General features: G+C 43.6%; 1 protein-coding gene across 1 annotated transcript in view; it reads left to right on the top strand.

Moving 5' to 3' along the window:
* The first annotated feature begins 9,482 nt into the window (after positions 1-9,482).
* The window catches only part of stx19 (syntaxin 19), a 7,122-nt gene continuing 5,081 nt past the window's right edge, over positions 9,483-11,523 (top strand). Inside the window, exons 1-2 of the mRNA XM_008277510.1 lie at positions 9,483-9,572; positions 11,204-11,493. Coding sequence (XP_008275732.1) covers positions 11,272-11,493 — 222 coding nt within the window. The 5' untranslated portion in view covers positions 9,483-9,572; positions 11,204-11,271. The remainder of the gene's footprint in view (positions 9,573-11,203; positions 11,494-11,523) is intronic.

The raw sequence follows: 11,523 nt of genomic DNA, 5'->3' as shown, positions 1-11,523 counted from the left end.
AGCTTGATCCGGATGCTGAGAAGGATAAACCACAAGATGTGACACCTCCAGTGTTCTGGCTCTATTCAAAATGGACTTTACTGGGACGTCAACCAGAACACGTATGGTCCAACAAGCCTCTCAGTGTTTTTCAACAGCATTAGCATGAAGACAGCCTGCTGGGATGCTTACTCGCACCAAACACATGGATTTATGAATGACTTTTTTTTTTAATCTATAAAAGACACCGCCTCACAGTTTTTATTTTCACTTAATGTAATTTCAATTCATCATCCGTCCTGTCTGTCACGTCCTACCTGTCTGCCTGTACCACCCAGCCTCCTGCCATGGAATCCATCTGTCTTCCTCTCTGTTTGGTGCAGATGGAGCAACATGACAAGGGCACGGGAGCCAATCCATTCCCACCTTGTCATCTGCAGGCATTTCGATCTGCCACAGCACTCTTCCATCTCGATTAGGGGTGTCCTGCTGGCGGGAGACGAGCCTGCGGGTGTGTGCGTCCATGCCCGTGTGTGTCTGTGCGACTGTGGGGTATTGGGGACGCGGGGGCATGTGGTCTGAGGCTGAGCCTGAGCTGCAATATCCGCCTTCCTGTCAAACACTTGTCAAAGCCAACGCCATTGTCGTGGTGTGGATCTGAGGCACGCTGACACTTCACCACACGCACCACCACAATGACAATTTCTGCACCCTGGAGATGGGAAATGGCAGCTAACTACAGACAACCTCGGGGCTGGCCTTTCTGATAATTGATGGAATGGAGCAGCTCGTTGGTGTAATAGACGGTGGAGGATCTTGAAATAAATGCAGCAAGTGGACGCACACATGTGTCACAATGCGCTAACAAATAAGAGACTTGATCGATGCTGCACAAATTATTCGTGGAAGCTTTTCTGTGCATCCGCAGTGACTTCTTTATGAGATATACTAAATACTTTTTAACCTTGTCCACTCCTTTTTGATTTGGAGGTATGTGATGTTATTTATATGCTGACAGAAGGTCTGTGTGAAGTCCTTTGTTTAATCTGATTCATCAAAATCAATCAATGGAAAAAGTGGTTTTAAACTTTCCTTATCAGTGTTTTCACAAGAATTGGATAATTGTCTCTCAGTTTAACGGCTGTGTTTGCTGATTTATAATTGAATTAATGCACAAAACAAATAAACAAAGAATTAAATGAACCTCTGTGTCCTGCTGAATCCTGAACCTGTCTGGACTCCACCACTGGTGACCAGAGAGAAGAACACAAACAGCCACAGCCGGGTCCACGTAACGAACAGTGAAGCACAAATCATTAATCAGCTGCACTGGAATTCATAAAATACTGTTTTCATTTAGTTGTTTTTTTAATAAACTACTGATTCATTGTTTTGCCTATTGGCTGTATTTGAGGGTGTTTTTTTTCCCTATCATTACACACTCACACACACACACACACACACACACACACACCAACCAAACACACCCTTTGGCTTGGTTGCAGGGCGGTACGAGGAGAAGCAAACTAAGATCTGTATTTGTAGCGTGCTACTCTGTGCGCTTTTCTATTTTATCTGTGTCTTCTCTCTGCTGTAGTTTCTGCCTCGTCTTTGCTATCGTCTCTCCCTCTGAGTCTCTGCAGCTTGTTCTGGTTCTGGAGCTGGTTTGATTTGTGGTTCATGGTCCCACCAAACTGTTCACTGCTTATGTTCTCTTGTTTGTTTCTGCTGCCCTCTTCTTCTCTCTCACCTCTACCTTCACCCCAGCCAGTCGAGGCAGACGGCTGCCCGTCCTGAGCCCGGTTCTGCTGGACTTCTCTTGCTATTAAAACGGAGTGCCTCCTTCCCACTGTGGCCAACATGCTAGCTCAGAGGGAGTCTTTAGATTTTGTGGGTTTTTCATGTCTAATTGTGTAGAGTATTAATCTTATTATTCAAATATATAATAATGTAAGTCTTAACAATTGTGTTTTTCAGGTACCTTTACATGTTATGACCAGAACCTTAACATTTAAATCACTCAGGTAAATAATGTTGTAAGGTTTTAACTATTATTTAAACTAATCAGGGAATGTTATGTGAAAATAATATTACAGGACCTTAAGGTTAGCATTTAAACCTGCTGGCTAACATCAATCTTGTTTCTCTTTTGGAAAACACTTTGGCTTCATGTCAGTTTCTTTGAATGTGCAAAATAAATACCGGTGACTTAATGTGTAATCTGAACAAGAATAACAACAACAATACACTGACCTGTGGCCCCAGCCTGTGACTAACGTTCCCATACTTCTGCAAACATTCCTAAAATAGTTTGAAAGATAAATTATTACAGGTGGCGTGTGCTGCATGCTGTTGTGACTGTACTGCTGGCTGTAGGTTGCATGTTTCTGGACTGTGTGGGAGGAAGCCGGAGAGAACCCACGCTGCACGGGGAGAACATGGAGACTCCACGCAACGTCCTACGTGGGACGCAAACTGGGGATCTTCTAGCTTCTTCTAACTGCGAGGCGACGGCGCGAGCCACCAGTCCACCATGCAGCATCTATACAACACTCCACAGCCAATGTGGAGAGTAAAAAATAAACAGAACTGCACCGACAAGAACCAACATATGGACCTATTCAGTTATTTTGATGGGCACAGATAACCAATAGGCCTCGTCCATCACAAACAACATATTCAGCAGATTCTCGTGCAAACACCAGCATGTACACGTATATGTGCATTCAGTCACATGACATACATAGATACTCATCACCTTCCACACACCTTAAGTAAATTTAATCAAGACTTAGTTACCATAGAGTGACGGACAAATATTTATTTACAGACATGTGCCTGTTTCTGTTTCCGATGTTTGCTTAATATCTTTCGGTTAAATCCCTGCCGGAGCAAACATGGGAAGATAGAGTATTATAGTGGACCACACACACACACACACACACACACACTCGCTCAGTGAGCTGGCCTCCACTGTCTGTTTGTCCTGAGTAAATGTGTTTGCTCATCTCTTCAGGTGGACACAAATTCCACGAGTACATCCTGGATATATCACATCAGAGTGTATACTGTCATACTGCCGTCCTTCAGAGCACTCCACCTCCACCTCCACCCTACTGCACCGCACTACAGGAACTGCTACAGGCTGGGATGGAAACGCCACGAAATGGAAATGTGCTCACTGAATTAAAAAAAAAAAACTGATGATGCACAATTTATCTGGGTTTTAAAAGCTGCAAAAAGTTGTTTTCACTGATGGCTCGATGCATCTTTAGAGAGTTAGTGATTAATTATTTAATAAAACCGTTGATTGAAGCTAATAAACCTTTTGTCTGTGGTGCCTAATTAGGAACTTCCATTTGGACGTCTGTGGAAAATAAATGTTCTTGTGATTTAAATGCAACCCGCTGCCATTTTTACAAGCTTTCCAATGAAGAGGCACTAGTATGGCTAAAATAGGTGCAGCGTTGTTTGTGCCTCATTTCTGTTGCTTCAGTTTTTATTTAATGATCAATATAAGGGTGTGGACGACGGGGAATCTCTGCACAAATTTCCGCCCCAAATTGTTGCTGCTGCTTCTGGTATTTGTCAGAAAACACGAGTCAATCATGTCAGCCAATATTATAAGTCATTGCTGCTGCTGCTGACTGGATTCAGGATTTTTTTTCAAAATTAAATAAATAAAAAATAGCCTTTAGGGGCTCATGTGACAACCTACACTGTGCAAATTGGTGCCAACACCTACTGTGGTTGGGCTGCTGTAGTCTGTTGTATTGCTGCTCGGTCCCTGTTTTGGTCAAGTTGAAATCTAATGGATAAAAGCCAAAGGAAAAGAAAAAAAAAAACAGCAGTCTGTGAGTTACTGAGAAAAGAGAAAAACATGCCAACAGTTAAAGTTTGAGAAAGTCAGCAAAAGCTTGGTTATATATCATCCTGTCCAATCTGCAGCACACGATGGGTTTAGTTCCAGCCGGCGTTTCAAGCGGCGCAGCCTCCTGCCTTCCTGCTCCGGCCAGAGGATGATATAACTGCCTCATGACACTAGGGGGTGAAATGACCCATGTTTGAAGTGCTAGCTTAAACAGAGGAGGAGAGTCCGGAGCTAAACTGCCAGACGCTGCTGGACGTGTGGAGCAGCAGAGCTTCGTCCAGACTCTCAGGAGAGGCCCAGACCCGCTGCTTTTCATTTCAGCCATCTCACAAAAGCAGGGGCTGATTTAAGTGGCGGCTACAGGGAGGGTGCAATTAATTGGCTGCAGGGATTGTAAACTTGCTTTTTTTAGTCTCCCAAGGCCCATTAGAATGAAAGAAGTGATGAAACCAGTGGTTAGTATTGCTATTTTATTTGAATTTCTAGTAAAATATCTCTTTCTTTTCTTGTTTAAATCACTAAAGCCTTCTTAGCAGGGACCCTGGCTGCATCTGAAGACATCTAATTGAGTTTGGAGCCTCTGACACACACACACACACACACACACCTGTGTTCAAAGTTTCACTAAAATCATTTCACTTGAGGAACCTACAGGTTATCTTCACACACATTTACACAAGATTTCTCTGGTGTCAATCCAATTTACACTTGGTTTTACTGCCATTATCTCCCCAGAACTAGACTTTGTGTCACGAGCAAACTTAAAAATTACCTGTTTGAATGGATTCAGCTGAAGCCAGAATGAAGCTGCTCCTGTCTTTATATCTTCCTGTTTCTAGCTGACCCTGTGAGACTGTGTGAAAAAAAAAAAAAACGTCCTGAAACTAGTTGGGCTTGTGTAACAAATGGAGTTTTGGCAGGATAAGCAATTAAAGTCGATGCTGCTCAGCTGTAAATTAAAATATAAATGACCAGGACACAATATAATACAGTTCCCAAAGGGAACATTTAATAACCAGATCACTGATTGCCTCATTTTAGTAGGCAAAGCCACCGACCCCAGTATCAATCTTTCCGATTGGCTTAATGACAATGGTTTTGACCTCATTATCCTTGCCCCTCTGACCGTCTCTCTCCCCTCTCTCATTTATCTCCCCGCTCTCCTTCCTGCTTTCTCCTGCTGTATGACCCATATATCAGGCTGGTAGCACTCCTTTTTTTTTCTTTCTTTGAGACGGATATTGCCCTGCCATGTCATCCTCATATGAGGTGCAGGAGGTTCGTCTGTGGATTATTCGTCTGTGGGGTTCGTGTTTATAAAGATGTGCTGATAGTCGTGCATTTGGGGAAATAATCTGAGTGGTAAGCATCAGGAGAGCAGCCTCGTCTCATCAGTCTAGAGGACGTGTTTATGGTGATATAACTCGTGTGTTCAGACACAATAAGATCCACAACTTTTTCTTTTTTTTGGCCTTAAATCTTGATTGCGTCACATATCAGCGGTCAGCTTCCCCACACCCTGAGCAAACCGCTAAGTTAGCAGTAAGTTAACAGTATCTCTAGATCAGGTTTGGTATTCACTTCCAGTGCCATATCAGTTTCATCTAATCCTCCCTTTATGCTGCCCTCAGAGAGAAAGCACTGCATATTTTCTCTGGCAGTGTTTAAATATCACTCTCAAGGTTGCGTCTGAGAGGCTGTTTGGGAGTTGTTGTCTTGCCTCCCTCCCTCCGTCTCTCCCTCTCTTCCTTCTCTCTCTGGACCCTACAGTGAAGAATATCAAAGCACTGCTTCTGACATCCCTTCAATTACAGAAATACCCAGAGAGCTCTCCAACAGCTATATTGTGAGACAAACTCCACTTGATACAGTGACCAAGACAACCTGACACGCTCTTTCATATCGAGTGTGTTTGAAATAAAGCACCAAGGCGATATTGCATTTAATGCTTTTCAGAGCGCTTCTTTCAGACTTACTTTCTTAAACTTCTGCCTGCTTATGTTGAAGTACTGTCTGTTCTTTGTGCTCTGCTCTCTTTTATCCCACCCCACAGCCGGTAATTCACATTGAGCTCGCCATACTTTTTGCTTCTGCTCTGTTTGGCGACGGATTTGTGCAGAAATTGTACTATTCTATACACTAAATGCTTTCAAAATGCAGAAACGAGTACACTCCTATGCAATGTCACTTAAATGTCAAGTTATTTAGAAGTGTATGTCTCAAAGAATTTCATTTCTTCTAAGCTGAACAGTCGGACACTTATGTGAAATTAAAAGTGAACAATTTAAATGTACTGTATTCAAAAGTACATTTGAAAGTTTCTGGAGATGTTTTGCATTTGTACAGTGGTTCTTTACTGGAAGGGTTGTGTTCCTCCACCTTTCTCTTAAACGACTCAAATCACGCAACAAACTTTTCCAGGTCATAGTTTAACTTTTTTCTTCTTTAGAAATCCTTTTAGATTCTGGTCACTGTGCTTGAGATCCTTATTGTGCTGGAATATTTTATTCTCTCTCTTTCTAAGCTTCTGGACACTAAAAGTCATCCTGTCAGCTGCATCAACACCTTTTGCTCTCATCAAATCCCACATCATCACTTTCCCACATCTGTGCTTCACTGTCAGGCCGATGCGTTCGTCGTGGTGGTTCTGGTCAAATTAAAACATGCTGGACCCCATTTGAGCCAAACAAATGTACGAGGTGTGTCGGAAAAGTTCCAGGAGTGGTGTCACGAAAGATATATTTAAAATCCAAACTACATGATACAAGTTTTCCCCTTACAAGTAATCCCTAATGCACTTCCCCAGCCTTCTCTGCCACTCCTAGAATTCTACTGGGATCCTCTGCAGCTCCGTCGTCACAGCCATCTTGATGTCGTCCACGTCTTCTAAATGGGTCCCCTTGATGACCCCCTTGAGCTTGGAAAAGAGGAACCAACCCCACGGAGCCAGGTGGGGTGAGTAGGGAGGTTGCTCCAGCACGGAGATGTTCTTCTCAGCCAGGAGCTGTTGGATGCTCAGTGAAGCAGCCACGACTCGTCCTGCCACAACTCTCGCCTCTTCTCGCAAACAGGATCTCTTTGTAGACGTGATGGTTGGTCGTCTGAAGGAGAAAATTCCTAGTTTGTAGTTTAAAATCTATCTTATGTGACATCAGTCCTGGAACTTTTCTGACACACCTCGTACCCTCGTCTCATCTGACCAAAGCCCCCAGTATTCTCCAGGCTTCTTTTAAAGTTATTTACTGAAATTCAATCTTGCAGTTTTAGTCTAAAGAGCAAGCAAAGTATTTCCTCAGATGCTGGAGCTGGAGGTTGACACGATGCTCTGTCCTTCTCACTGCCGGAGCTCTCGCAGAATCTCAGATTTCCATTTTTTTTTTAACTCCTGTGTCAAGCCCGAAGCCTTTGCTCACCTGTTTTTCAGAGCTGGATTGTGTAAGCTGTACAGATATATTCACTGTTGTTGCACTCAATTACTACTTGTGTGCCTGTATTTTCAATATAGACTCTCTACAGGATTTGCTTCAGAAGACGTGCCCCGCTCGTCAACTTGGAAGCGATGCAATCATTGGGAGGTGATGTAGTTTAGGGGATGTTTGAAAGGGCTGTACTCACTTCTGTTGCCTTTTGTTTCATCAGCTTCCTGTAACTAATCTTTTTTGAGAGCACGGGGGGGAAAAAAGGAGATCGTCACTGAAAATTTAGACATAATACAACCTTATATTGGTGTCAAGATGCAGCAGCTGCATTAGTAAACAAGTGTGTTTACATATGCAGTACATAGGGGGGAGCAGTACTAACATTAAGTCCAACACTTGTTTGGAATCCACCAACACATAAAAACAACAAATAGCTCTTTAGCTGCTATTCTGCTCTTTGTCAGAGAATGTTTGTTGTTGTTGTCGCTGCTAATTCATCTACAATTGCCCACTTACACATTACAGCTTCATTGTTAATATAAAAGCACGAGTGAATGCAGCTTTTGATCATCCCTGTATCCTTGACACGGCTTGTTTTTTGTTTTTTTGTTTGCATTGGAGACATTTGTTCCCTGAGACGAGCCTCTTGTGCAACACTTTGGGGTCAAGTAGTCCACAAACGCTGCGTCCTTCTACGAGATGCTAACAACGCATACATCCGATCGGAGGACGAACGCAGCTCCGTGCGACCTTGACAAACAAACACTTGTCTCACTTAGCGGGTATCCAGTGTTTTGGTCGTATCAAATTTTACATGGAGTAGCGATAATAAGATACGTGGAGATAAGATCGGCTTCACCCAAAGGTTTGCAGAAGGTTGAGAGGGAGGAGGATAGCAAATCCCAATCAACCCTGCCTCCTTAATCAGAGATAAGAATCAAGGAAACGGGTTCACACGCGGTGCAGTCAGCTTGTTTCCTGTGATGCTGACAAGTTCTCAGAAAACCGGTTTGACTTTGTTGTAATGTTTTGCCATGACACAAGCTTCACACAGCATTATGACCGACATGGAGAAGCATCTGCTACAACAACAAGAGACACAACTTTATTTATTTTCTAATTGAAGCGATGCGCCGTCACCCAGTCGAACTTATTTGTTGCTGGCGACACCACGATTGTCATCGCTGGGCCCGTTTCACTGATTTTCAATCTTTAGTTAAAGGATTAACTGGATTAAACAGTCTTCATTTAGGTTGGAAAGAAAAGAGTCGCGGGGCCGTGGAGTGTTGTTCACCATCCTCGGGTGAACTCAAAAACACACTGCTGCGGAGAGTGACTGAGAATTAACATAAGCCTCAGGTGTGTGCTCAAAAGTCATTAAATATTTGACACTTTACCTTAAGTACACCCTCCGAGGCCTCTCCGATCACCGCTCCAGCGACACGGCCGCGAGATTCATACAATAAAAAACTAAAAAAAATGACAGTGATTCTGCAACCAAGCCTCCAAAGTTTCAACTGACAAAAAGTGAACTCTTGTCCCCGGCAAACTCCTCTCATCCTCCAAACTTGCCTCCCCTCTCTCTCTCCTTCTGTGACGCCGCACTTCAAACAGCTCCGCACAGCGTGTTGTGCTGCATAGCAGAGAGCGGCTGCGTCCCTTCCCGTGTTGAAAGGGCTCCTGGGTTTTAGTGAGCTTGTCAGTAGAAATCTGTCAAAAGTGCTCAGCGGAGTTACTGGGGCCTAATACTCACAGACCATGAGGGCTTACCCCGGGAACCCAGACACTTCACATAGAAATTAACTTTGCGGATCAGAAACCCGACGCCCTGGTTGACACCCTAACCGCAGAGCCCATTGTTTGGCCTGAGCGGTGCACACAATGCACTCGTATTTACTCTATTTTTTTTTCTCTCTCTCCAGAAAAGAGCCTGAGGGTAAGGTTTATGAGCACACCGTCTCTCCCTCCTCATTGACTTAATCACGTCACCGCTCACTTCTTTTTATAAGCAAATAGGCTTCCACTCAGCTGCATTCCTATTGGACCTGAGCTCTGAAGAAGGGGAGGAGACTGAAAGTGACTCGACCAGACTTCCTCAAAACTTTCCCTGCCTGTGAGTGGAACTGTCCTCATAAACAGTTGGTGGCAAAACTGTTGCTGGAGGTTTTTTTACATCCCACAGATGATGAGAATCAGGTGGATGTGAGGAGATCTGAACTGATGATGGGAAAGAATGTGTGGAGCTACAGTCCTGGTGTGAATGGGAGCAGACAGCCTCAGATGGAGCTCTAACTGCTATTAAGGTAAAGCTTCAGACTAAATGTTTGATTGGAAATGTGTGTAAAAGTGAGATTTGAAAGTGTACAGCACCTATGTAGAAATAAAGTAGTTTTAATTGTATGTCATCTATTTTTTTTAAACTAAAAGTCCAGCTTGTTTTTTAAGAAGAAGAAACTAGGATGACTTTAAACTCGATATTTCTTTTCTTTTGTGTAATTATAAGACTGCACCTAACAACTGTCTGAGAATACAGCGTTCAGGCCCTCGTCCTTGTCCACCTGCATGGAAATCCAAAAACGTCAACACAAAGTTCCCTTCAGCCAAAGCAGCAGACGGATGGCAGGAAGAAAATATTTACTTGTTTCGGGGAACAATGCGTTCTATCTCGGCGAGAGGCTGGACTCCTTGAACCATGCTCCACTTTCTTCCAGGTTTTTAGGCTAAACACGGGAGAATGTGCTCCCAAATCCTTTGAGCAATTTTTTTAATCGGCTCTTCTGTGTCGGGCAGGTAGGGAGAGAAAGAGAGGAAAAGGAGAGAGAGAGAGATGGAGGGGGAGGGAGAGAGTTCAGGCCAGAGAAGATATTTTTACATTCTTTGACAAGTTTGCAATACTTCCAGCTCACACACACACATACATGCAGGGGAGATAGGATCTTTCCTGTTTGAAATCTATCCAGCAATGGGATAGTCTGTGATTTGAAATGCTCCATTTCTCAGCAGCCAAACACTCTGTTCCCCCCCCGACACACAATCATGTGCTCGCAAAAGATTATGTTACGGCCTCTAAAGCCCAAATCCCTGCGTTGCTCAGGCTGGTTTTCAGTACGCCCATTTCAATGCACAGAGTTTTCATGCGTCAAAGGCAGGAAATCAGATGGCGTGTGTCACGGTTTCGATCACCAGCGCCTCACTCATGTGTGTGTCAGCGTTGGTAGGAGTTGGCTGGAGTTCAGAACTTGTAGCAGTAATGTTGTAGTTTTGCTCTTTTTCACACAACCAGATTTAACAAATCGCGCTTGTTCTAAGTCTTCTTCGTCAACGTGCTCATCAAGGTCACTTTTTCTGGACTCGTCATGAGACGTGACCGCCGAGCGACAACCTTCATCTCTTGTTTTTGTCGAGTGTGTTGTTGAATACAACTCAGCTCTGAACTCCAGTCGGCTCAATCGGGTTAACCGATGCCCCGGATAAACGTCCTGCTTGTTTTTCTAGTGTTGTTGTTTTATATATGCAGCTAAAAATACTGAGAATCCAGATCATTAGTTATCCTCATATCAAGACGGATGACGTTTGAATGATTAAACAAATAAACATTGATTCACCCTGAGGACACACAGCCTGACCTATGGGTATTATTTTAAGGAATTATTGACAGTCATATGAAGATCAGCACAATCAGTCATGTCCTCTAGAAATGTAATTTATTTACTTCTAGCTCGATATAGATCTATTTAGACATGCTAAAAAGAATCCTGCAAAATGTCAAAATGTTGGTACTGAATGCATCAATAGATTTTATTTGTAAATACTATTAAACCTTTTTGTGCTTGTGTTGGTTTTGCACTGACTGAAAGATGAGGGCAATCCATTTTAGCGTCCATTTCAATAATGTGCCAAACGGATTTGTAAAATTTTCCTGTTTTATTTTCAGCGTTCTCTTGTCGGTGCTGGCGAGGTCTGTGGATACTCTGTGAATCCCGAGGAGTGGACCGTTCCACGATGAGAGACCGACTGGAGGAGCTGCAGTACTGGGCCGAGGAGTTTTCTGAGAGTGGAACTGAGAACACGAATCCCTTCTCAGCGGAGGGCGGTGATGATGATGATGTGGCAGCCGGGGTCATCACGCCACAAGCTGTGGTGTTCGAGGAGGAACCAATCATAGAAAATTTCCTGAGTGAGGCTCAGCAAATCCGAGATGACATCACGGCGCTGGAAACCGAGGTAAAAATAAACCCACTGCAGTTGTTCAGC

The sequence above is a fragment of the Stegastes partitus genome, unplaced genomic scaffold (genome assembly GCF_000690725.1).
Source record: "Stegastes partitus isolate 25-593 unplaced genomic scaffold, Stegastes_partitus-1.0.2 Scaffold3, whole genome shotgun sequence".
Lineage (NCBI taxonomy): Eukaryota > Metazoa > Chordata > Actinopteri > Pomacentridae > Stegastes > Stegastes partitus.
Note: the sequence above shows the minus strand (reverse complement) of the source record. Positions and strands in the feature narration are given on the sequence as shown.